General features: G+C 35.6%; 1 protein-coding gene across 2 annotated transcripts in view; it reads right to left on the bottom strand.

Moving 5' to 3' along the window:
- PRKCI (protein kinase C iota) overlaps positions 1 to 27,836 on the bottom strand; it is a 67,105-nt gene that overhangs the window by 10,016 nt on the left and 29,253 nt on the right. For both annotated transcript variants that reach the window (XM_057738651.1, XM_057738652.1), the window contains 10 exons: positions 24,218 to 24,307; positions 22,510 to 22,560; positions 19,617 to 19,702; positions 17,998 to 18,138; positions 14,760 to 14,814; positions 13,674 to 13,732; positions 8,302 to 8,478; positions 7,762 to 7,859; positions 6,709 to 6,795; positions 4,726 to 4,861 (listed from right to left, as the gene is read on the bottom strand). In XM_057738651.1, coding sequence (XP_057594634.1) covers positions 4,726 to 4,861; positions 6,709 to 6,795; positions 7,762 to 7,859; positions 8,302 to 8,478; positions 13,674 to 13,732; positions 14,760 to 14,814; positions 17,998 to 18,138; positions 19,617 to 19,702; positions 22,510 to 22,560; positions 24,218 to 24,307 — 980 coding nt within the window. The remainder of the gene's footprint in view (positions 1 to 4,725; positions 4,862 to 6,708; positions 6,796 to 7,761; positions 7,860 to 8,301; positions 8,479 to 13,673; positions 13,733 to 14,759; positions 14,815 to 17,997; positions 18,139 to 19,616; positions 19,703 to 22,509; positions 22,561 to 24,217; positions 24,308 to 27,836) is intronic.

The following is a 27,836-nucleotide window of genomic DNA, read 5'->3' as shown; positions in this document are numbered from 1 at the left end:
CCTAATCTATAGTACCTTGTTCTAGCAGCCCAGACTGATAGCACAATCCCCAGTCACGACAGGTGATTTTTAACACATCTATATCAAAAAATGATAGACCATACAAAAAATTAGTAAGCAGAGAAAGATATGGACAAAAGCTACAGTTAAAAATATACATGTATAGGGCTTCCTAGGTGGCGCAGTGGTTAAGAATCCGCCTGCCAATGCAGGGGACACGGGTTCGATCTCTGCCCCAGGAAGATCCCACATGCTGCAGAGCAACTAAGCCTGTGTGCCACAACTATTGAGCCTGCGCTTTAGAGCCCGTGAGCCACAACTATTGAGCCCATGTGCCGCAACTACTGAAGCCCACGTGCCTAGAGCCCGTGCTCCGCAACAAGAGAAGCCACCGCAATGAGAAGCCTGTGCACCACAACAAAGAGTAGCCCCCATTCACTGCGACTAAAAAGAAAGCCCGCGCACAGCAAAAAAGACCCAACACAGCCAATAAAAAAATAAATAAGTAAAAAAAAAATATATATATATACATGTATAGTACACATATACATATATCTATGTGTACATGTGGAGGAAGGGAAAAGGAGGGAGACAGAGACTCCTTGCATAGAAAACAGACTATATATTCTTTTTAAAAGTACATTTGGGATACTGACCAAATACTAAGGCATAAAGGAAATCTCAATATATTTCAAAGAACTAATATCATTCAGATCATTCTCTGGCCACAAGGCAATTAAATAAGAAATCAACAATAAAAAGACAGTCTACCCAAATAGCCAAAACAATCTGGAGAAAGAGGAACAGAGCTGGAGGAATCATGTGCCCTGACTTCAGACTATACTACAAAGCTACAGTAATGAAAACAGTGTGGTACTGGCACAAAAACAGACACATAGATCAACAGGACATAGAGTCCAGAAATAAACCCACACACTTATGGTTAATTAATCTATGACAAAGGTGGCAAGAATATACAATGGAGAAAAAACAGTCTCTTCAATTAGTGGTGCTGGGAAAACTGAACATTTACATGTAAAAGAATGAAATTAGAACACTCCCTAACACCATACACAAAAATAAACTCAAAATGGATTAAAGACCTAAATGTAAGACCCAAAACCACAAAACTCCTAGAAGCAAACAAAGGCAGAACACTCTTTGACATATATTGCACCAATACTTTTTGGGGGGATCTATCTCCTAAGCAAGGAAACAAAAGCAAAAATAAACAAATGGGACCTAATTAAATTTAAAAGTTTTTGCAGAGCAAAGGAACTCATTGACAAAATACTAATGGAATACTACTCAGCCACAAAAAAAAAAATGAGATTTTGCCGTTAACAACAACATGGGTGTACTTGGAGAACATTATGCTTAGTGAAATAAGTCACAGAGAAAGAGAAATACTGTATGCTATCACTTATATGTGGAATTTAAAAAAATAAAAGAAACTAATGAGCATAATAACAACAACAAAAACAGACTTACAGATACAGAGAATAAACTAGTGGCTCTCCACTAGAGAGAGGCAAAGGCAAGGGGCAAAATAGAGGTAGGAGATTAAGAACTATAAACTATTATGTATAAAATAAAACAGCTATGAGGATATATTGTATAGCACAGGAAATACAGCCCTATTTTATAATAACTATAAATGGAGTACAATCTTTAAAAACTGTGAATCACTATGTTGTACATCTGAAAATAATATATTGTAAATCAACCATACCTCAATTAAAACTAAAAGCAATAAAAAGTCTAAATACAAGCTGAATATTAAATATACAATTAAACATCTGCTTTTTTTCTACTTTATAAGCATGTAATTTCCCATGTAATTACAGACTTCCTATTGTTAATGACTACAGAATTCAACTCAACATATGTACACAGAATTTAACCATTTCTCTATTGTTAAATTACACGGTACAAGATTCCAAACAAAAACATGCTGGGGGCGGGGTGGGGGGTGTGGGGGAGATATACACAAAAAAATCATTTAGTAATATACGTTGTGACCTCAAGGATTGTTTAAGATCCCTAACAGGGATACATACATATTATTTTTGTATACAGGCACACCATGGAGATATTGCAGTTTGGTTTCAGATGCCTACAATAAAGTGGATATCACAATAAATCGAGTCATTTGAATATTTTTGGTTTCCAAGGGCATACAAAAATTATGTTTACACTACACTGTCATCTATTAAGTGTGCAACAGCATTATGTCTAAAAAACAAAGTGCTGGGAATGGCCTGGCGGTCCAGTGGTTAGGACTCCGCACTTCCACTGCAGGGGGCCTGAATTTGATCCCTGGTCGGGGAATTAGGATCCCACAAGCCTTGTGGCATGGCCAAAACAAAGTGCATACCTTAATTAAAAAATACTTTAAACACAACATTGTAAATCAACTATATTTCAATAAAAACTTAAAAAAAACTACTGGTAAAAACTCATCAGACAACAGGATTGCCACAAACCTTCAATTTGTAAAAAACACAGCATCTGTGAAGCACAATGAAGTGAAGCACAATAAAATGAGGTATGCCTATCCAAAGAAACATGAATGTGATTTAAGTTGCTCTGCATTATTGGCAATGACCTGACATACAGTCTCACTGTGAATGACATGCACTTTCAGGGTAAGATTCAGAGGCAAGGGATGCAGTCTGTTAACTTGTGAAAGAGCTACGCTAAATCATTCACCTTTTGACTGGATATCTGAACATAGTAGGCCCATCAGCTAAATTATCTACAGCATAATATGGATATTATTATAAAATTCCCCTGCTGATAAAAAATGATTAAAGAAGAGGGCCAGGACAGGGAGGGTGGGAGGGAGTCGCAGGAGGGAGGGGATGTGGGGGTATATATATAAATACAGCTGATTCACTTTGGTGTACCTCAAAAGCTGGTACAAGAGTGTAAAGCAATTATATTCCAATAAAGAGCTTTAAAAAACAAAAGGTTAAAAGCATATCAATTTATAAAAGAGCTAAAGTCTTTCATTCAATTAAAAAATCAATGTTCAGGACTTCCTAAGTGGCGCAGTGGGTGGGAATCCACCTGCCAATGCAGGGGACATGGGTTCGATCCCTGCCCCAGGAAGATACCACATGCCACAGAGCAGCTGAGCCTGTGCGCCACAGCTGTTGAGCCTGCGCTCTAGGGCCCGTGAGCCACAACTGTTGAGCCCATGTGCCGCAACTACTGAAGCCCACACACCTGGAGCTCATGCTCTGCAACAAGAGAGGCCACCACAATGAGAAGCCTGTGCACCACAATGAAGTGTAGCCCCCACTGGCCGCAACTAGAGAGAGCCCGTGTGCAACAGCAAAGACCCAACACAGCCAATAAAATAAAGAAATAAATAAATTTATTTAAAAAAATCAATGTTCATAAAATATTTCAAACATAACTCTCAAGAATTAGTTGCAGTTTTCATATGCCTCCAGTTATCACTATTCTCTGCATTCTTTATATAAAAGCATCTAGTGAGAAATTAAAGAAATTAATTAAACCCAAAAAAAGTATTTCTGGAGAAATGATGAAAACAAACTTTAGTGTTTTAGATTTCCCAAAGAATAATTATAAGGAAAAGAAATTCATCCAATATTTGCCCAAGGTCAGACTTTAGGTAAGTTTAAATACTAACTCTGAGTCATAAGATAAGAACATTAAAATTTCCAGGGGATGTATTCCCCATAAGCTTTAACATCGGGTGTAAATGTGTTAGCTGGAAAAGAGGCAATGTACTGTTGGTCAAGTCTCTGAATACAAGTTCCAACCCTGGTGGCATTTCTACTCGTAACACTAAACGGCTCCTGGAGAAGGAGGCAGAAGGACAACCAATTTAAAGAACTACTGAATAAAACCTCTAAGATTTATCAAAGATCGTGATTAACTTGATTGAGGATCTCTGGAAACAATGGGAATATATAACAAACTAATATTATTTTTCATTAAGAGTAACAAAAAGAACAAGTAATTTTTCTCTAATAATATCTTCCAGGCAAAACAGGATGCCCAAATTTCTTTCAATAAAAAGAGCCAGGCTCTGGAGGCTCTTGCCTCAGGTGAATGGGGAAAGGCAATTAACACATTCACATGCTTGTTGCCAAATTTACTGTGTGAAGATAAATCTGTCCCAGCTATTTTGACAAGGAGAGTAAGCCCCCTACATATTTTCTGGAAAAATACTGGACCTTTAAATGAAACTGTTACAAAAAGAATAAAACACCAAGAAATAAAGGACATGTCCTGAGAGTAACTAAAATTCTTATTTTCCTCTATTTACTTAACGTCAAATATTTAAATTTAAATATAAAAAATGTTAGATTTCCTAGGAAAATCTTCAGTGCATTAAGAGTCACAACTAAATGGCAAGAACTGGAAGGTGATATGCAAGCAACTGTGCTAAAGTTGTAGGTTTGTAGACAGTTTTTACCTCCAAATTTTCTTCAATAGTGTCACAACTTTCAAGACAAAAAATTACACACAATAAGAAGAACTAAACTCTTATAGCACATGTAACACTCACAGAAAATATGGAATTTTGTAAATGGGAAGGAAATCAATACATTTGTCTTTGTTTAGGATACTTTTTGGAATTCTAGCACAAAGTAGCAATTATTCCCCCATCTTTAAATATAAAGCTAGTTGACCAAAACAATTTCCTGAGCTGCTGAGATTTTCTGAATAACTAGAAATTTCCCTCACCTTACACATGCCATAGTCAGTGAGTTTAATGTGTCCTTCAGAGTCCAGCAACACGTTGTCCAATTTCAAATCTCTATAAATTATCCCTCGTTCATGAAGATAATTTAATGCTAGACTGATTTCTGCGGAGTAAAATCTAAAATAAAATGAAAAATTACTCATTTGATTCAAATTTTTAAATTGTGGTAAGTTCCTACAGAAAGGTATTTAAATCCTACTCCCATCGCAAACCAGAACATCAAAATCATGTCAAAAGATTTTTTTCTCCCAATGTTTTTAGGAACAATGCCAAAACACAAATTGAAGTGCCACTTTAAAACAGCTGAGCCCTAAACACAAGTATAAAATTCCAGTCTAAATTAAACCCATACTTTTCATAAAGTTTAATCGGAAAGTCTCAAGCAGGGGTTCTTAATCTGGGTCCTTGGATGGACTTCAGAAAGTCCTCACTCCTACAACTGGACGCAAAGTTACATGTACATGGACACCTTCCATAGAGTTCACCTAGCTTTCGTCACTTCTCTAAGGGACCAATGACCTCCCAAAATGCTAAGAACCACTGATTGGTCTAAAATAGAAAGAATACTGAAAGTTGACTAAACCATAAAATCCACACCAAAATTCTACAAAAGGAATTAAAAGAAATTATTCAACAACAGAAAGAGCTTTTCAAAACTGCCACCGACTCCCTGGTGAGAAGCAGAACTTTCGACCTGAATAATGAAAATGAAACACCCTCGCTGGTTTTTGGATGGTTTCATGAATGTTATCACGATCATGTTTGGAGGTACATAATACACACCTTCCAGCTACTTAATTCTAAGAATAGGAAACTTGAGCTCTAATCCTGTACTCCAGTTGCTAGAAAAGCAAAGATGATATAAAACCAGAATAGGCACTTCAATACAATGAAAACTAGACTACTTTCCCCAAGTCTAACTGAACAAACAAGGAACAAACACTGGCTATATTCACAATTCAAAATACCATCTGTGGCTTTGCTATGAAGGGTGACCATTTGCTAAAGCCTAAATAAATAATGAACATACAGTAAATTAAACAACAACAACACTAACAACAGTCTGGCCCCAAGACAGATTAATATACTTTATACCTTTTTAGAAAATTGAAGGCTATTTCTTTTTGACAAGAGATATCAATGAATAGCAAGATTTCCACTAAACAAGTTATGTTTTAAAATGAATGTCTAACCTTTGTTACATACATATACAAACTCACATGCTTCATTTTGGCATTACTCTTGTGAAGTGTAAAAGGGTAATTACTACTGATAATTATGAGTAAAAAAACAAAACAAACATTGCACTGATGGATTAAACTTCTTATCCAACGCCATGATCCTTCCCCACTTAAGTCCTCCAACATACAAACAATTTACAATCTTGAATAATAATATCAAATTAAGGGCACTAAACAAATAAATGATATTTAATACTCTTTTCTCTCATTAATCAACACGTATGGGATCAGAGGGGGAAAAGCCAAAGGCAAAACAATTCAGAAATTGCAATTATGGAAGAACAGTCAATTACATAATAGGTTAAAAGGAATTCTTTTATTACTCTCAAGTATATATGAACAATAATCTTCCAATGAAAAACTGTCAGAGATCACTGCAAACTTGATAAGATTAATAAGTGTATATAAATTCATTAATTATTTCAGTGGCTGATACTGAATAGACAAAGTATTTGAAAATAATTGAGTTTAGTAGACTAAAGCTTTCCCCTTTAATACTGTTTATACTTTTCAATTGCTTATATTACATATGTAATACATAATGATATATTTATCATATTATAATACAAATTAACTTTTAGCTTAGCCTCTACATGACCTATAAAGAATTAGCTTGTATCAAAATAAATGATTTATCTACTCTTTCCAACCACTGGCATATGAAAAGTCCCACAGCTCCTCCCACCAAAATCCAACACAAGCAAACAATAAACAAAAACTTGCCTGGCATGTTCTTCAGGAAGTTTTCTTTGTCGCTGCATATGAAACATTAGGTCTCCTCCATTAACATACTCTATGACAAAGAACAATCTAAAACACAGGAGAGAACACATGAAACCAAGAGCCAAAATAAGGGGGTATAAGTTTGTATTTTAAAACTATAGCTAGATAGCCAGTGGGAAGTTGTTGTATAACAAAGGGAGTCCAACTCGAGGATGGAAGATGCCTTAGAGGACTGGGACAGGGAGGGTGGGGGGGGGGGAGTTGAGGGAGGGAGGGAATATGGGGATATGTGTATAAAAACAGATGATTGAACTTGGTGTACCCCCCCCAAAAATAATAAAAAATAAATAAAAATAAATAAATAAAACTATAGAGACCAGTCACAGCATAGAGAGCATTCTACGTGATTCACCCTTAACAAAAATTCTAGGAATTTGGTGGAAACAAAGGGTGATTGGAGTAGAAAGCTGTTTAATCACAGAAGATATAAGAAAGCAAACCAGAAAGATAATTCTGTAACCTGCTACTTCTATTCTAAAGTATTGGGTCGGTCAAAAAGTTCGTTTGGATTTTACCCTAAGATGTAACCAAAAACCCAAACGAACTTTTTGGCCAATGCAATGGTACCACTTGCAATCCAGAGCTCTCACTCCCACTCCAATTTTAGAATGTGCAATGTGTAAGTCATTTTCAACTATCACTTAAGGCAAGAGAAGTTAGAATCTATCCCCCTAATTAAACTCTAGGAAACTTTAAGTCCTAAAACTAGAATCCTGGTGCTATTTAAAAGGTTGGATTTCTATTGCCCTAATTATGACCTGGCTAATTTTTTTTTTTTTTTTTTGCCTAAAGCAGGTACTTTTCTAATGCTGATTCAATGTCAAGTTGATATCACTAATTGGAGTATGAGTAGCAGGAAATTATAAGCATAGTCCTGTTGTGTCTGTCTCCATGTGACTTTCACTTCAGGAATTACTGTAGAAAGGGTTTTTATTGTGTAATATACCAAAATGTGTAGAACCCAGGAATCATTCCATTATCTTTCAATCTTACCTGCTTTCCGTCTGGAAACAAGAATGCAGCCCAACAAGAAAAGGATGATTAGATGCCTGCTCAAAAACATGTTTCTCTGTCTGTACCCAGTCGATATCCTATTTTAAAATACAAAAGAAATCTATGTGAAACTGAAGTGATATCATCAAAAGTATGATAAATTTGTTCTTAGTAATTCCATTACCATAAATGCAATTATTAACTAGGCTAAATATCAAAAGCACTGATAATCATTAAATAATAACTTATGTACAAAGAGAAAAATACTACCAGTAAATCTTTCAATATTATGCAACAGTCTAGAAAACTTAACAAAGCTCAAGTACGTTCCCTTGATAATAATATGGTTTGATTTTTATTTAAAAAAATCTAATAATCATCAGATAACTTTAAATATACCTTATATAATTTGTTTGAAGCATGTATTTAGAAAAGTAGAACTGAAATAATAAGGCATAATAAACACTGAGGTGTTTTTTTCTGAAATAGTACACTTAAGCCAACTTAACAGTTTAGAAGTAATAAAACATTGTGCTTTACCTCGTCATCATTGACAAGCTCTTTTTTCACAACTTTCATTGCATAAATACGATCTGTTTTTTTTAACCGCACCAATAGTACTTTGGCATAACTTCCTCTTCCTATTACCCGGAGCAAATCAAAATCCTGAAGGCCTAAACTGGATGAAGCTTTGCCACTTTCCCTGGTGTTCATTGCCTGTTGAGAACATTTATATCAGAGTTATATCTGAAGTATTTTGTATAACACAGTATGCTTCTAACACCTAGTTATACCTATAAGACTTTAAAGTATTTTCTGATTTAAGTTCTTAATTATTTTCTTACATCATTCCAAATGATACAATCTAACTACTCAAGAGGTAGGATGAATTCATGAGCTGAGGTCCGAGGGGTGGTGTTAGGAATGGAGGAGTTGAAACCTATGAAACATTAAAGGATGTCTTAAAAAGAATTTGATAACTTTTGGGTATGCAGGCAATGCAGATGCCTCCATAAAAATAAAATAATGACACTGGACTTCCCTGGCAGTCCAGTGGTTAAGACTCCATGCTTCCAAAGCAGGGGGCACGGGTTCAATCCCTGGTAGGAGAAGATCCCACATGCTGTGTGGCGTGGCCAAAAAAAAAAAGATACTAACTTTGGTGACTGAGAGGTTGGAGGTACCAATGATAGAAAAATAAAGTGTGATCACAGGACAAGATTGACAGAGTTGATGACATAATGAACTCAGTTTTTCATACTGAAATTAGAAGTGACAACGGGACATAAAATGAAAGAGTCTACCAGAAGCTTAATGTATGAAATCTGAGTTAAGCTACATGTAGAAAACAAGCATGAGGCAGTTCAGCTAAGTAAAACATTCTTTTTTATACAATACTAAGGCTCCTTTGGAATGACAAACTCAGCCCTGTAATTCATTCACAACTAGAAAATTAGGCTTCTGGTAATATATAGAAAAGTCTAAAGATAATCTTTTATTAGATGCCTGCAAAATCCTCAGCATACAACCAACAGATGTACCCATGAGAATTAAATATGAATTTTCTGAAGTGAAGATTATCAACAAAAGCAAGGAGAAATTTTTCAGAAAGATAAACTAGTAAGCACAAAACAGAAAAAAAAAAAAGTATGAAAACTGAAAGAGTGATGATTCAAAAGAAAATTTAGAAATAATAATCTCACCAGGTAACAAGAATAAAGAAAAAAAGAGTGAAAAAAAACAGATTAGGGCAGACTAAGAAAGCAGAAAATGTTAAAAAGATAAAGCAATGTATAGACTTTAAATATGATTAACTGGAAACTATAAAAGAGAATCAAATGCAATGAAAGCACAGTTCTTTCACATAAACAATAATAAGGCAATGAAATGACAGAAGCCAGAAAACAGTGGAACGTCCCCTTTTAAAGGGCCTAACACCGCTCCCCCCCACCCTGCTGATGTATAATCCTACAGCCTGTAAAAAAAGCCTTCAAAAGGAAAATGAAATAAATATATTTTCAGACAAACAAAAACTAAGGTAATTCATCACTAGCTGGTTCTCACTAAAGGAAATACTGAGTTCTTCAAGAAGAAGAAAAATGATCTCAAATGGAAGGCAGACACATAGGCATGAAAACAGAACAAAAATGTGCATAAACCTAAATAAGGACTGACTTTAAAAATACTAACACACACAAAGAGAATTTTAAAATATGACAAAAATAGCACCAAAGGCAGGAAGGGAGCATGAGTGAATTTAAAGTGTTCTAAGGTCCTTGCATATCCTGGAAAATGGTAAAAAGTATTATTAATAATTTGCATTGAATTTAAATATGTTAAGGGTGTAAGATGAAATCTCTAGAACAACCAGTAATAAAACAGCAAAAAAAATATTACAAAAGCTAAAGGGGGAAAAAAAAACCCAAAAGAAGGCATGAAAAGTAACAAATAGATGAGATACATCAATAGAAAACATAGTAAACTGGTAGATTTAAATACAAATAAGCTGTTAGTTTAAATATACTTACATTAAATGTAAAAATACATAAATATTAAAACATACTAAATATTATAGCCAAGGACTATCAACCCAGAGGGGCATGTCCAACTCTATGATATTAACAAGATATATATGTGTATGGCAAGATATACCATGTAATCACTAACCAAAAGAGAGTTATTGCTAATCTAACATGAGAGAAAGTAGCTGTGGCCTACTGTAGGCTGACTTTTAAGGGGACCCCAGTGATCCCCACCTCCTAGTATTCATGCACTTGTGTAATCCCCTCCCCTTGAGTATAAGCTGGACCTAGTGATTTGCTTCTGATGAAAAAAATATGGCAAAAATGAAGGGATGGCATTTCGGAGACTAGGTTACAAAAGATTGTGAGTTCTGTTTTGCCACCATTTACTCTCTGGATCTTACTGCTTGCTTGCTCTGATGAAGCAAGCTACCCTGTTGTGAGGTGCCCTATAGAGAGGCCACATGACAAGGAACAAATCCTGCCAACAATGAGGTAAGCGTAGAAGCTGCTCCTTCCCCAGTCAAGCCTTGAGATGACAACAGTCTTTACAAGCACACTGATTGCAGACTCTAAGAGACTCTGAGGCAAGGATCTAGATAAATCACACTTGGATTCCTGACCCACAGAAATTATGATATAATAAATTTTGTTGTTTTAAGCCACTAAATTTTAAGGTAATTTGTTATGTAGCAATTACCTTACATAATGACTTTAGGCAAGAAGTATTACTACAAATACAGAGGGGTATTTCTTTATGAAAAAGGGTTAATCCAATGTAAGATATTATGATTCTAAATTTATATGTACTCAATAACATAGGCTCAAAATATAGAAAGCAAAAACTAACAAAACTAAAAGGGACAGGTAAATTAAAAATGAAACCTGTTGGTAGGGAAAGAACAAGCAGTCAGTGAGGCAACAGAAGACTAAATAACACTGTTAATACTCTTGACTCAATTAATCTGTATAGAATACTGCACCAAACAACTATGGAATATATTGTATTAAAAAATACATATGGAACATTCACCAATGCCTATGTACTTGGTCTTCAAGCAAGTTTCAACAGAGTTCAAAAGACCAAAATCACACAAAACAGAACACTTTCTCTGACCTGCAGCAGAATTAAGCTCCAAGTTAATAAAAAAAAAAATTCTCATGTATTTGAAAATGAATCAGTATACTTGTAAATAACACATGGATCAAAGAAGAAATCATTATAGAGATTAAGATATATTTAAAAGTGAATGACAAAAAAGTATAAGGAAATAATGAGAGAGAAATCAGTGGACAGAATAGAATAGAAGCGTTCAACAAAGAGCCAAAAGTTAGTTCTTTGAAAGGACTAATAATTGACATCCCCTCGGCAAAACTGATGAAGAAAAAGGGAACGCACAATAAATTTTTTATCAGGAGTAAAAAAAGAATATCATTTTATATTCTCAGCAGTTAACAGCTTTGTGTCAATAATTTTGAAATTTTAGGTTAGACAAATTCAAGAGAATAACACAAAATGAAACAGAGAAGCTAAATTGCCCTAGATCTATTCAGACACAGAATCTAGAATTAAATCCTTCCCACAAACCAAAACAAAACAAAACCAAAAAAACCCCAGGCCCAGAGTGCTTTTCTGGCGAAAGAAATAATGTCAATCTTATAAGAATTCCCCTTGGGAATAGGAAAAATTCCAAAATCATTTTATAAGCCTAGTATTATTTTGATACCAAAACTTGACAATCCAATACAAAAAAGGGAAAATTACAGGTCAATGACTCTCAGTAATAATTTTTTTAAAAACCTAGAATAAATATGGGCAAATCAGATCTACCAATATACAAAGAAAATAATACATCTTGACACAGGGGGTTTATTCTGGAAATGAAAAATAGGCTTAACATTTGAAATTTAGTGAAACTTACACATGATCAACTCCACAAATGCCATAAAATGTTTTTGATAAAATTCAAAATGATGAAGACAAAAATCTTAGCAAACTAGGTAATAGTGACAAACTTCCTCATTCTGATAAGGTTATCTACAAAATAAAAACCTATAGCAAACACCAAACATAATGATAAGATATTGGAAGATTTCTCTCTGAGATGTGGAACAAGACAATGATATCTGATTGCCACTTCTTTTCAACATCATTTTGGCCATCTATAGAGGTCCTTGCTAAATCAGTAAGGTAAGAAAACTGAACAAAATCTATAAGATTGGAAAAGGAAGAAATGAAACTGTTATTCATAAGATGATTATATATGTAGAAAATCTAAGAGTATCTTTAGATAAGCTATTAGAATTAATAAGTGAATTTAGCAAGGTCTCAGAATACAAGGCAACTGAGGAAAAAACCTTATTTCCATATAACAATATTAAATAGACAATTAAATTTTAAAAGAATACTATTTGCATCCAATACCTCAAGTGCAAGAACTTTGAAAACTACAAAACACTGACAGAAATGAAAGAAGAGCTAAGTAAATGGAGAAACGTGCCATATTCATGGATTGAGGACTTAATACTGTAGATATCACTTCTGCAACTGATCAACAGGTTTGGTTCATTTCCTTGATTCTATGGACCTAGTAAGCTGACTCTAAAATTTACGTGGAAATTCAAAAAGGCAGTAAGAGTAGCCAAGATAATTCCTGGAACAAAGCAGAAGAACTTACTAGATATAAAAAACTTACTATAAAGCTATAATAATAATGACAGCATGGGACTTCCTAGGTGGCGTAGTGGTAAAGAATCTGCCTGCCAATGCAGGGGACACGGGTTCAAGCCCTGCTCTGGGAAGATTCCACATGCCACGGAGCAACTAAGCCCATGAGCCACAACTATTGAGCCTGTGTGTCACAACTATTAAAGCCCACGTGCCCAGAGCTCCGTGCTCCACAACAAGAGAAGCCACCACAATGAGGAGCTTGTGCACTACAATGAAGAGTAGCCCCCGTTCTCAGCAACTAGAGAAAGCCCATGTGCAGCAACGAAGACCCAACACAGCCAATAAATAAATAAATAAATTAAAAAAAAAAAAAGAATCTGCCTGACAATGCAAGGGACACAGGTTTGATCCCTGCCCCAGGAAGATACCACATGCCACGGAGCAACTAAGCCCATGAGCCACAACTACTGAGCCCATGTGCCACAACTACTGAAGCCCATGCACCTAGAGCCCATGCTCTGCAACAAGAGAGGCCACCACAATGAGGAGCCCGTGCACCACAATGAAGAATAGCCCCCACTCACCACAATTAGAGAAAGCCTGTGTGCAGCAACAAAGACCCAACACAGCCAATTAAATAAAGAAAGAAAGAAAGAAAGAAAAAAGAAAAAAAAAAGGCTGATGACATAATGTACCATAAGACTAATTAATTTCCTTACCTCCTTTTCTTCACCAACTTGGTCCAAACTCTCATGACTTGAAGGATTATATGGAATTACTAAAAACCCAATCCCAAGTATTAAAAAAAAAAAAGGAGAAAAACAGTACACATTAACTGAATTACATTTAGAATTTTCTCATTTGATTTTTCTTAGTTTTTATTTCTGAATAAGTGTTCAGCATATAAAACTGAATATCTGTCATACTAATAACAAGTTATACATAAATATCAATTAAATTCTAATCTTTAATGAGGGTAATGAGGAGGAACCAATCAATAATCAAATACTAATTGTAATAAATACTTGCACTTTTTAGAAAAATATTTCTCTTCTTTACAAATTAATCAATTCCTTCTAAAAGGGTGACTCTATAAACCCTATTTAATTCCATTAGTATGACTGAGGCGTAGAGATGGAGAGTCTCTAGTCTGGACTAGATTGGACTCTAGGCTTCTATTCCTTAAAGCCACTTCGGGCCAAAAAAAAAAAAGCCCGTATTTGATATAACCAGCTTCTTCCATGAACAAGATACTACATTCTGTCCCTCCAGAAAAACACCCTTGTTTTTTTTTCTTGATTCATCCCAGATCAGGCTGCTCTGTAGCATTTAATTGATCTCCACATTTCCCAGAGACATATTTAAGGTTTTATATCTACTAAAAATTTGAACTCACATGATCTTTTTTGAATTTTCTATACAGCATCTCTGTATCTTTTACATCATTTCTTCATCTCATAACAGAGATTTTAATAAAAACAGGTCACTTGAATATAGTCAACACAGTTCACAAAATAAGTAAATGTTTTCATTATCAAAAAAACTAGGTTTGCTAAATATAAAGGGGTCTCAAAAGAAATTTACCTGAATTAAAGAAAATAGCCATTTTATTGTAGTTTACACACTTGTCTTTTTAAAATGCCAAACACATGTTAAATACTGTGACTGATGTTAACACCACAAAATATGGTTACCTAGCTTTAATTTGGGAAGAATATAAATGTCTAAATTTTGGTGAAAGAGTCACATAAAGAAGTTTTAAATGACACTCTGTTAATAATGGTTCATGCCAGTGTCATTCTTACCTGTCTGTGCATGGTCTGAATGCATAGATGACTGGTCCATGGGCATCATTGGTTCCTACAATCATTTCCAAAGATACAGTAACTTAGTAACTTTTTAAATGTCAATATCTCTGTGAATCCAGAAACAACATCATTTCAATAAGACACAACATATTAAAATCAAATTTGAAAAGATATAACTTAATAAGTGAGAATTATATTACTATACATAATTTATTTCTAATTTTATTATATGAAACCATATAACATTCCTATGAATGATGTAATGTTAGTCACATTTTACACATCACAGAAGAAACACAAAACTAATTTCAGACCATCAATTAGAAGTCCAATTAAACTCCTATATACTCTGATTTATTTCTCCTCTACACCACCTACTCATCCTTTGGGCTCCACATACTCACTTTAAGTCTTTGGCTAAGGAGTCTTAGTACAGACTTGAGGAGTCTTAGTATAGAGTTATTTAGCTGATTTCCAGAAATGGACTTCAAGATGTCTATAAACCTCTTGAAATTATATGTAAAATTTCATGGGTTTCCCATTTTTTCTGAAGATTCTCAAAGGGGTCAGTGACCCAAAAAAGGAAACAAAATACCTCCAAGAAACTTACTAACTGCCAATAACCTCAGGAACAATGCTAATTCAAACTAAAATGTTACTTACTCAATAACTGTGGACCCAAGTTTGATGAATACCAGCAAGAAAGGGTAAACTTGAGAAGCAGCATTAGTTATAGAGTTATAATTTTAAGGCTGCCTTAAAAATAAGCTCATGGGTTTTTCACTGTGTTTAGCACCCATCCTAAAATATCAGTATAATCACTAACCCCGTGCCTTTTTCCTTCTACATTCATGAACTCACACAAGTCATTCCATTGCCTAAGAATACTCAAGAATATCAACAGTAACCTGGATAAATTATGTTCACAATTTTTGGTCTTCTGCTGTTCCTCAAGAGTGGCTTCTTAACCTTCCTAACTATAAACCCATTTGTGAACTTATATGAACTGGCTAAATAATTCTACTACCAGTGAGCCATCAGTAATAACCTACTTTCACAATGTTCCAAGAAGGTACTAAGAATAAACATGGTATAATCATTCTAAAAGATAACTTAGACGAATCCAGATCTTGTTAAAAACACGTATCCTGGGACTTCCCTGGTGGCGCAGTGGTTAAGACTCTGCACTCCCAATGCAGGGGGCCCAGGTTCGATCCCTGGTCAGGGAACTGGATCCCACATGCATGCCACAACTAAGAGTTCCCATGCCACAACTAAGAAGCCAGCAAGCCACAACTAAGGAGCCCACCTGATGCAACTAAGACCCAGCGCAACCAAATAAATAAATATTTAAAAACAAACAAAAACCCATGTATCCTTTAACCCAGTATTTCTACTTCTGTATCCTTAAGGAAATAAGATTTATTAACCAGAAAGTTCCTTATGATTTTCCTTATAGGAAAATTTAGAAAACAACTCAAATGTTCAATCATGGGGAACAGCTTAAATAAATTAAGGTAAAGACACATAAAATATGCTAAAAATGATGACGATATAGATATAGAAAGATGACCAAAATATACTGTTCAGCGAGAAAAATGGGTTAGAAAATAGTAAATGTATAATCTCACTTTTGTTAAAACTGTGTAAATGAACGTGACATAACCAAACATTGCATGCCTTCTGATGGATAAACATACCACCTTCTATGAAGTAGTCTCAAAACAATCCACAAAAAACAAAAACCAGAATCTAATCAAACCTCTACATTCAACTATAATATACAGAAAATAAAGAGGACAGAGGAACAGTTTAAACATAACCATGCAGAAGCAAAGAGAAAAATTCTGAAACACTTGAAATGACAACACAGTTTCTTCTACAAATAAACTATAAGGGAAAAAGGGAGAGAGAGACAGAAAAATCAGTAAATTAAAAAATATCTAGGGGGCTTCCCTGGTGGCACCGTGGTTAAGAATCCGCCTGCCAATGCAGGGGTCATGGGTTTGAGCCCTGGTCCAGGAAGTTCCCACATGCAGCACAGCAACTAAGCCCGTGAGCCACAACTATTGAGCCCACATGCCTAGAGTCCATGCTCTGCAACAAGAGAAGCCACCACAATAAGAAGCCTGCGCACTGCAATGAAGAGTAGCCTCCGCTCTACACAACTACAGAAAGCTCGCATGCAGCAATGAAGACCCAACACAGCTAATAAATAAACTTAATTAAAAAATATCTAAGGTGCATCAATCAATTACAAATATTATCAATCAATTGGAAACATGAACTTCATTTAGATCCTAATTCATAATAAAAATTATGAAAACAAAATTATAACACTTACGTGACAACTGAAATTTGGAACATTGCCTGGATATTTGACATAAGGAATTGTTTTTTAGCTAGTTTTAAAAAAGAGTCCTTATCTTTTACAGGTATGTACTGAAATACATCTGGAATTTGTTTCAAAACACTATAGGATGAAGGCAGGTTAAATGGGTGGGGTATAGATGAAACGAGATTGGTCATGATGTGATAACTGCTGGAGCTGGATGACCGGTATATGGAAGTTCATTACACTGTTCCATCTGATCTTATACATATTTAAAATTTTTCAATAAAGAAAAAGTCTAAATGTTTATGCATATAAATTTGCATAGTTCTAGAAGAATACACACCAAATGACAATTACCTTTAGATGATAGATTTCATGGGGGATTTTTATTTAATTTTTTCTTTATTCATTTTTATTTTCTATTTTTTCTGTAATGAACATGTTTTAATTTCATATTTAAAGTAGAAATTGAAAAATAAAAATTTTTAATGCAAAAACTTCCCAGTAATCTCACACTTCACACAGCAAACATGCAGCCTCTGACTCTTCTCCCCTGATCTATGCTTAGTATAGATGCTAGAATAATGAGAGCTATAAACTAAAGAGTTTAGCATAAAGAAGAGAAAAATATCTTTTAAATGGTTCTCCTTACATTTTCCTCATTTAGACCAAAGGATTTTGTAGCAGGTCAAACAAAGAAGTTAACCATATCCTGCAAGTGAATTTGTAACAATTCCAAAATTCACAACACTTAACTGGACTCTTGTAAAGTATTCCTACCCACATTCTGTAACAACACTGTTGGGCTGTGATTCCTTAACACCCCCCTATTTTAGCCTTCTGTTCTAGCAGTGTTATCAAAAAGCCTCTATTAAAAAAAATTAGACAACAGTGTCTTACCGGTGGCAAAGAATGCCGTCCACATTCAATTGTGACAAGTTTGTGGCACTTCTTATGAACCAGGAGTTTGCAGTTGATGCACTTATATCCCTGACGTCCAAGCCCCCATATTCGATCAGTGCAGATGGCACAGTGAGCTCGCTGGAGAGAGTAATTCAACAGCATTTTATTAGCAACAAAAACATAATCATTTCCCAAAAGTTTGCTCATAAAATAGTGAAAACAAGTGGTTTTCTTCTCTAATTCAATTCCCTTCATCATACATAACTTTTTCAAAGCTATAATGGTCATGGGAGAATAAATAGAAAAGAGAGATTGTTTTAAAGAGACAGCAAAATTTGCAAACATGATGTTTCCTAAGTCCACGGATTTTCAGTCTTCACATAATTAAGTTCAAGACAATGACAATAGGGCTTCCTAGGTGGCGCAGTGGTTAAGAATCTGCCTGCCATTGTAGGGGACATGGGTTCGATCCCTGCTCCAGGAGGATCCCACATGCCGTGGAGCAACTAAGCCCATGTGCCACAACTATTGAGCCTGCGCTTTAGAGCCCGTGAGCCACAACTATTGAGCCCATGTGCCGCAACTACTGAAGCCCACGCGCCTAGAGCCTGTGCTCCACAACAAGAGAAGCCACAGCAATGAGGAGCCCGCACACCACAACAAAGAGTAGCCCCCACTTACTGCAACTAAAAAAGAGAGCCGGCGCACAGCAAAAAAGACCCAACACAGCCAACAAAATAAATAAATTTATTAAAAACAAAAAACAAAAAAACACAATGACAATAGGAAAAGTGAATTAAACTTGAAAAACATGGCAGAAAAGCTGTGCAAGGACTCCCTAACAAACATAAACCTTCCAGGCTGTTCAGAGGTCAAACTGAAGCCCTCTCTCCTAAAGAGTGACACCTAAAGTGAGTTCTCACTTCAAAGCTATTTAAATATCAGCACTACTAGGAACAGGAATTTGGGAACCTCTGGTGGTAGCTTCTATTACATTAATGAATTGAGAACGCAGCACAAGTTTTAGAATGAAAATGGAGTCCATACATTTGTAGTTATCAAGAGTAGTTAAAAACATGGACTTCTGGAGACAGACTGCTTTCAAACCTTGGCTCTGCTACTTACTAGCCGTGTCACCTTGGGCAAGTCATCTAACTATCCTGTACCTCAATTTCTTCATCTATAAAATGGAAATACATAGTACCTCTCCCACAAGGTTGTTACAGGGATTAAATGAGTCAAGCATTCAGAAAAGTGCCTGGTACATAGTAAAAAGTAGCTAAATGTCTGCAATTACTATTTTCTAAAATAAGGAAAACTAAAAAAAATTACAACAGTAAATTGTTTGCAAAATAAACCATTTCTGGCTGTCTTAAATTATATTAAAAAATCCAACTTTCTTACAGCTAGGATTACCATATAACTAATCATCCACTCTGGAACATTTTTAAGAGTCAAAGGAGATGCCATTAAAAATCACCTCAAGGTAACAGACATACTACCCCAGCAAACTGGGAATTTTAGGTCACTCTACTTACTCCTTTAGAAGAGAATAACAGTAGAGAGGGAAAAAACAGATTTCTCAGATTATCAACATTCAGCAAATTAAGGTTTACCCTGTTGAAACGCTTCGCTTGAAAAGTGTGGCCATTTGCACAATAAAGCTTTCTCCAGCGGCGTGCACCTCGGCGGTAGATGGATTCTGAAGAGAGATTAAAAATTAAAAAAAGAAGAAGAAGAAGAGCAAGTGTGAATATAAGTCATTTTATAATTAAGTCTGTGATTTTTTTCACGATATTCCATTGCAAGAAAAAATATACATATATTGATAAAAATCTGAATGTGAAAAATAAAATAGATTCATCAAGAGACTAGATGAAAATAAAGCCCGTGGAGTATAAATACTTGAATAACTATTACTGCTTTTCTGTTTTTTAATTTTCCCCTAACTTTTAATTTTGAAAAAATTTTAAGCCCACAGAAGGGCTGAAAGAATATAACAATAAACACCTCTATCCTTCACCTACATTTATCAATTACTACCATTTGCCACACTTGCTTTTTTCTCTATTTACATACACTTTTTTTCTGAATCATTTAAAAACGAATTTCGGACATCATAACACTTCAGCCTTAAATATGTAAGTATCCATTGCCTGATATTAAGGACACCCCCCCCCCCAATTCTATTTAACCACAATACCATTACTGCGTAGAAAATTTACATTAATTTAATATCACCTAATATACAGTTCACATGCAAATTTTCCTATTTGCCTTAAAAGTGTCGTTCATAGCTTTCTTTTTCTCTCCAGGATCCAATCAAGTTCAGGCACTGCATTTCATTACTATACCTTTTCTGTCTCTTTAACGTATGCTAAAACATTCACTCTGTCTCATTGGTTGTTGTTTGTTTTTCATGCTGTTTCAAGAGTCTAGGCAGATGTCTTATATTATGTCCTACATTCTGGATTTGTTTCTTTCCTCATTAGACTCAAATCTATTACGGACACTTTCCAGATTAAAAGGTATTAAATACTTTTGGCAAAAATAATACATGGTGATGTGTATTTCTTATTGCATCACATCAAGAAATATACAAATGTGAGATTGTTGACTCCCACTAGGAGTTCAATCATTCTGTTAAAGGGCAGTGATGGCTAGTTTTCTTCATTGTAAAGGCACATTTTTGTAAGTATTGTATAAGGTACATTTTGTAACCACAAGAATATCGTCTTCTGCAACAACCTTTCATCCAATGTTTTTTTTAATATACGTATTTTAAAACATTCTAAATATTTTCCCTAAACAAACTAAGATGTTCCATGAGATGAAATCAAGTCCACCAGTGTAATTTTGGTTAAGTCAGTCACCATTATATATATTGTCTATTAGTCATTCCACAGTAATAGTAATACTGTGGAGATTCCATTAGGTGTCTAAACTCATTTTAAAGTATATGTAGCACTGGGTCTACTATTTAAGATAGAAAAAAATGGGTGAAATGCTCTAAATTAGAAATCCTGAGATAGCATAATACAGAACCTGAAATATACGTGCTTTTATTTTTAACTATTTACTCTGTTAGGACTAACCAAAGCAGAAAGTTTGTTACTAGCTCAACCTAAAAGAACATTTTATTTCAGAAACATTCACAAACTACAGTTTGATATATCTTACATTTAAATATGTTCATGTTGCCCAGGAATTAAGAGAGCCAAGAGATCCCTAGCAGTCATCAATCCTCCTCCATGCTCTAGCTTAGCAATGTTAACTACACTGGGAAGGAGTGTGTCAAGATCTCCACCAGCAAATTTCAGTGTGGGGAAGTGAGCATGAAATACAGTGAAGAGTCAGGAAACAGCTTGACCTGGGATGTGTGCTACAGACCCGTAACAGATGTGGAGATGGGACTCTGCAAGCAAGATCTGCTACAATGCCAAGTCCTTCAAAACTGGCCAAAGAGAGGAGAGCTGCTCCTCCAACACCTCTGTGAAAGCAGCCCACGCTGGCTGTAATCCAACTGCCACAGGAAATCCAGCAAGACAGTCCTAACTGAATCCAAACCTAAATTTTTCACTATAGCTTCAGAGGTCTACCTACTCCTTATATTTCCCCACCTTCCTATAAAGTACATAGCACCCACACCACTCTAAATGCAAACACCCATAGTTCTTTAATTTTTCCTTTTCACCCAGTTGCATGAAGTTATAGAATTAAAAGTTTAGAACTATTTCACTTAACACAAACCAAAACATTTACCACTATCCCTTGTAAAGCCATGGATATGTGCAGAAACCACAAATGAAAATGAGTTGCCTAATTCCCACAACCTATAAATTTATACCATATATCAAAAGCAATAACTTACGATCATACACAAGTTTGCATATTTAAATTCCATCACACCAAATGGTTGTATGACTCTTTCAATTCCTCTCATTAATGTTAACCACTAGCTTAGACATTCAAAAGAAAATCCCATAACAATTCCTAAGGACGCATGCTAAAGTAGAGGTGAAGTGTCATGTCAGCTACTCACTCTCATAAGGTACAGCAAAAAAATAAAAATACAAGTGTTTGTTATGCATACACATGTATGCATGTGCGTGCACAGATACAGAGACAAAGCAAACACAGAAAATGTTTATAATTGGTGAATCTAAGTAAAAGATATGGATATCTTTGTTTTCAATGTTTCAATGTTTTTTTCAACTTCTCTATAGGTTTGAAAATTCCCAAAATTAAAAAAAAGGAAATGATATAAAATTAACTTAATTTTCCTTTCAAATGCACAACAGACAATTATCTCAGTAAGTTCTCAAGAAAAACTGCCTGATTTTGATCTGGCAAAAATAGAGACTTTAGGCAGTTTGCTAATATACTCTAAATTAGACTGAAGACTAGAAAAGAAATCAAATGAATTAAAAGTTCTATTTCTGATTTCTTTTTTGTGCTCTTGTATCATAAATAACTCTATTCAAAGGTATGAAGTATATAAACACTCACTATCTTCTCCTGGACAGGGCATTCCAGGACGTTCTGGTACACAAGGGAATACTGAAAGACGACAAACAAAAATTAATACAGCATATTTAAAACATCAAACTTACACAGAATTTAAAATTCAAATATCACATAAACTGATCTAAATTTAAATCTGATCCTCTCTTGACACAAGATACTTAACATATGGTCAGTACTATTTTTGGAAGAGATCCATTTTACCAAGGCTATAATGAAAGAAGTTCTCATTTCAGTCCCTGTTACATCACTAATTGATATTTTGGCATTAGAGAAATCATTAACTATTTCCTTAAATCCTTGTTAGTGACAAATTTGCTATGATGAAGAATTAAAATTACACAGTGTATACAAATATGAACGTAAGCCACTACGGTTTTTATAAGATGTGTACTAAACCTAGGAATAAAGTAACATAAAAAAACAGTACCCAAATTCAAAAATGTAAGGTTTGTCTTAGGAACTATACATTTATAAACATGCTAATTCAAAACACTTTTATAAAGAGGTAGAATATAACGAAATCATACACTTAGGAACATCTAGTCAATTCTTTGTAGTCTGTGACGAACAAAAAGGACATGGTTTAGAGCATACAGTACGGGAAGCATAGTTCCTGAAATATTTTTAAAAGTTGAAATGTAAGCTAACTTCTGAAAACATATCTGTGATATAGTATAAAAAGCAATAAAACTTAAAACAAACTGACTGTTCAGTACTACTGATCATTTCTTTAAACGTTCATTGTAGTTTTATTTTAGAAAAAGACGACCAAAGGATGACTTCAAAAGTTCTTCCAGGATCTCAACAAATTAGAGTATGAATCCCTTGGAAATCACTACGTCAAATTCTGAAGGGAGACAAAAATCAAACTACTGTTTTTTAAAAAACACACTGTAAAGGAAAGGACAAAGGAATAATAACAAGGTATTGAAATGAGTCATTATACTGAGGGTAGGTTTATATTTGTTTCAAGTTTTAAAGAGTTCCCTAGGTCTGGTCTCCTAAGGCTCCCAAAAATGTTACATGAAATATTGTCAATGTAATGCAATTATATATATTAATCATACAAAGTGGGTTCTACATGACATAAAAAATTTGCAGGGTAGCATGGCAGAATAAAAAGAACACAGATTTAGAAGGAGAATACCTAGATTTACAACCCAGGTCTACAATGTACCAGTTACATGATGGCTGAGTTTAGGTCTTTCCTTCTATACCACTACTCACCTCTCAGGCCTGCTGATCTTTAACTCACTAATGTCTATGATAACTACGTAAAGAGTTTCACAGTTAATACTTAAAGAAAAGAAAGAACATGTAAGATATCTTACCTTTGGAAATCATTATTTGCATACATTACAAAACTGCAAGGGGATGACTTAGGGTCTACTGGGCTCTCAATTCTTAAACTCTATGCTAGAACTTTGCTGTGAAACACTGAGATGACCACAGTTTAATATCCAAGAAGGCTCACACAAATAAGAGATTCCCCAAGATTATAAGAAGCTGATGGATTTTGTCTTCTCTACCATTTGAGATAGTACTGAATAAGGACAATTACATAGCAATGAGGGATACAGATTAAGAAAATGACATCAGGATCATGTTTTTAAATGGTCAAGAATACAGGGTTCTTTTTTTTTTTTTTAAAGTATAGCCCTAGAAGAGAAAGAAATGACTACTCCTTTACCATGAATCAAGAGTTCAGAATCCTTGTTTAGCTCATAAAGCCTAAAGGCTTCTTCTAACTCCAACTGAGATGACACTGTACATGGGTCTCCTAAAAAAAATAAAAAGGAAAAGTAAACTCATTTTTTAAATCCTCTAAATGTGATTAGTAAACAATTTCTACTACATAAAATCTTGAGGAAAAACAATTACATACACACAGAGAAATATCTGACAAAGACAAATCTTTAGATATTTATTTAGACAATTCTATTCTCTGAAGTAAGTAATATAACTTCCATTCCTATTTCTACAAAATATTACATGAGGTTCATAGATACCAAACTTTAAATGTATAAAACCACTTAATTCTTGATGATGTTTACATTAAAAATATAGCAAACAGAATCTATCCCGACCACATTTTAGACTGTCAGTGCAAAAAAAGATGCAACAAAGTTATCCACTGGGACTTCCCTGGTGGCGCAGTGTTAAGAATCATCCTGCCAGGCTTCCTAGGTGGCACAGTGGTTGAGAATCCGCCTGCCAATGCAGGGGACACGGGTTCCATCCCTGCTCCAGGGAGATCCCACATGCTGCAGAGCAACTAAGCCTGTGCACCATGGCTGTTGAGCCTGTGCTTTAGAGCCTGTGAGCCACAACTACTGAGCCCATGTGCTGCAACTACTGAAGCCCACGCGCCTGGGGCCCATGCTCCGTAACAAGAGAAGCCACGGCAATGAGCCTGCGCACCGCAACAAAGAGTAGCCCCCACTCACTGCAACTAAAGAACGCCTGCACACAGCAAAAAAGACCCAACACAGCCAATAAAATAAATAATTAAATTTATTAAAAAAAAAAAAATCATCCTGCCAAAGCAGGGGACACGGGTTCAATTCCTGGTCCAGGAAGATACCACATACCGCAGAGCAGCTAAGCCTGTGCACCACAGCTACTGAGCCTGTGCTCTAAAGCCCAAGTGCCACAACTACTGAAGCCTGTGCGCCCTAGAGCTCCTGTGCCACAGCTATTGAGCCTGCATGCTGCAACTACTGAAGCCCGCACACCTACAGACCATGCTCCGCAACAAGAGAAGCCACTGCACTGAGAAGCCTGCCCACCACAACGAAAAGTAGCCCCTGCTTGCTACAACTAGAGAAACCCCGCACGCAGCAACGAAGATCCAATACAGCCTAAAGAAATAAAGAAATAAAACAAACACAAAGTTATCCACTGACTATTTATGGAAACTCTGGGTCTAGATTTCTTTCTTTTTTTTTTTTTAAATTGTTACTGCAATATAATTAATGGCCAGGGATAAGTTTTCTGTTACCTGTTTCTTCAAAAGAGGAAGTGGAAGTGGTTTCATTGCCACAATACGATCAGAGGTGGTCTCTATTTAATCATTTTGTCAAATTTTTCCTCCACCTGAGAGCCTGCTCAAGAGGCTCACAGAAAAGAAGCATAGCTACTAAAGTACTGTGGACTAAAGAGCAGTCCAACTTGATTGCTTTTAAATGTAAATGCCTAGTTTGGTAAACTTACACAGAGAGAGGGGAAGGAAAAGATCTCCCTTAGTCAACCAGCCAGTGAACTGAGTTAACCCTGGAAATCAATGAGATGGCACATCCCCCTGTATGGTGGCATTCCTCAATGAAAAAGTCATTTTGAACACAGGTGGGGCCTGAGCTGGGTCCTCCCCGCTGCCATTCTTTTACTCATTCCTGTGGTTACACCAAGAGATGCCATCAACCCTGTCCAAACCTCAATCACTCTCAGCCAGGAACTCGGTCTACTACTTGAGAGAGAAAAGTGAAGTCATTTCCTTTCCTGCTGACTCAAAGAAATGAGTGCCTCTGTTCTTTTCTTGAACTTGGCCACTGAATCTCTCCTTCCCTTTATCTTCTCTGGGCGTTATTCCACTAGTCCTCCCCAGTTCCATCTTCATTTTTTCTTTCCTTCCACTAGCTCTTCTCATGCAAAAACCTCTCTCCTGCCCAGGGTGCCATTCATTCTGTAGCCACACATCTCAAGCGTAAACTGCAGACTGAAACTGGAGGGAGTGGATGAGAAGAAGTGGAAGAAAAGGGAACAGGGCCTTTGAATTTTGACTTCATACTTCTCTTTTGTATTTTTTTTAATCATGGTTTATAATCTTTTAGATTTATTAGCAATAACTTTTCTTCCTGTCAAGAATGAACCCACCTTGCTTTCTCCATGTTCCTATCTTCCAAGCATTTCTCAAAATTTTGCTATCAGGTTATAGTCCAAATACAACTAAAACTGCTGCATCTAAGGTCATGGAAGCAGCTGCTGAAATCAACGGTATGTTTTGTCTTTACTCTAGTTGACCTCACTATACCATCAAACAAAGTTATCTACTGACTACTTATAGAAACTCTGTGTCTGGGTTTCTAAAACACCATTCTCCTGGTATACCAACTCTTCTTTTAACTTTTTATTTTGGGAATTTTCAAACATATTACAAAATCCTGTTTCACCTGGATTATACTCACTTATCCCCCTCCACCGTGTCATTCTGAGCAAATCCCTATAACTCTAGATAAAAATTCCTTAAGATAATCACAATACCATTATAAACCTATATAAATTAACAAAAATTCACTATAAAATATCCAAAAATAACCACATATAAAAGAATAAAGTTGAATCTTCACCTTGTATGATAAATAAAAATTAAATCAAAATGGATAAAGACCTAAATGTGAAAGCCAAAACTACAAAAGTTTTGGGAGAAAACACAGGGAGAAAGTTTCATGACATTGGATTTGGCAATAATTTCTTGGATGTGACACCAAAAGCACAAGTAAGAAAAAATAATAACTGGTCTACATAAAAACCAAAAACTCTTGTGTGTAAAAGGATACTATCAACACAGCGAAAAGACAACCTATTGGAGAAAATATTTGCAAATTAGACATCTAATAAGAGATTAATACCCAAAATATATAAAGGACTCCTACAACTTTATGATGACAAATAAATAAGCGAGCAAAGGATATTTCTCCAAAGAAGATATTTGAATGGCCAATAAGCACATGAAAAGATGTTCAATATCTCTAATCATTAGGAAAATGGAAATCAATGAGATACCACTTCAAACCCACAAGGTTTTGTAAAACACACACTCACAGACAATAACAAGTGTTGGCAAGGATGTGGAGAAATTGGAATTCTTGTGCATTGATGGTGGGAATGTACAATGATGCAGCAACCTCAAAACCAAAACATAATATTACCTGGCAATTGCACTTCTGGGTATACTTCAAAAGAACTAAAAGCAGGGACTTCCCTGGTGGCACAGTGGTTAAGAATCTGCCTGCCAATGCAGGGGATACGGGTTTGATCCCTGGGGTCTGGAAAGATCCCACATGCTGTGGAGCAACTAAGCCTGTGCACCACAACTACTGAAGCTGGTGCACCTAGAGCCTGTGCTCCACCACAGAGAAGCCACCGCAATGAGAAGCCCGTGTACCACAATGAAGAGTAGCCCCTGCTCACCACAACTAGAAAAAGCCCACCTGCAGGCAGCAACAAAGACCCAATGCAGCCAAAAACAAAGAAAGAAAGAAGGAAGGAAGGGAGGGAGGGAGGGAGGAAGGAAGGAAAGAAAGAAAAGA

The sequence above is a fragment of the Hippopotamus amphibius genome, chromosome 6 (assembly GCF_030028045.1).
Source record: "Hippopotamus amphibius kiboko isolate mHipAmp2 chromosome 6, mHipAmp2.hap2, whole genome shotgun sequence".
Taxonomy (NCBI): Eukaryota; Metazoa; Chordata; class Mammalia; order Artiodactyla; family Hippopotamidae; genus Hippopotamus; species Hippopotamus amphibius.
Note: the sequence above shows the minus strand (reverse complement) of the source record. Positions and strands in the feature narration are given on the sequence as shown.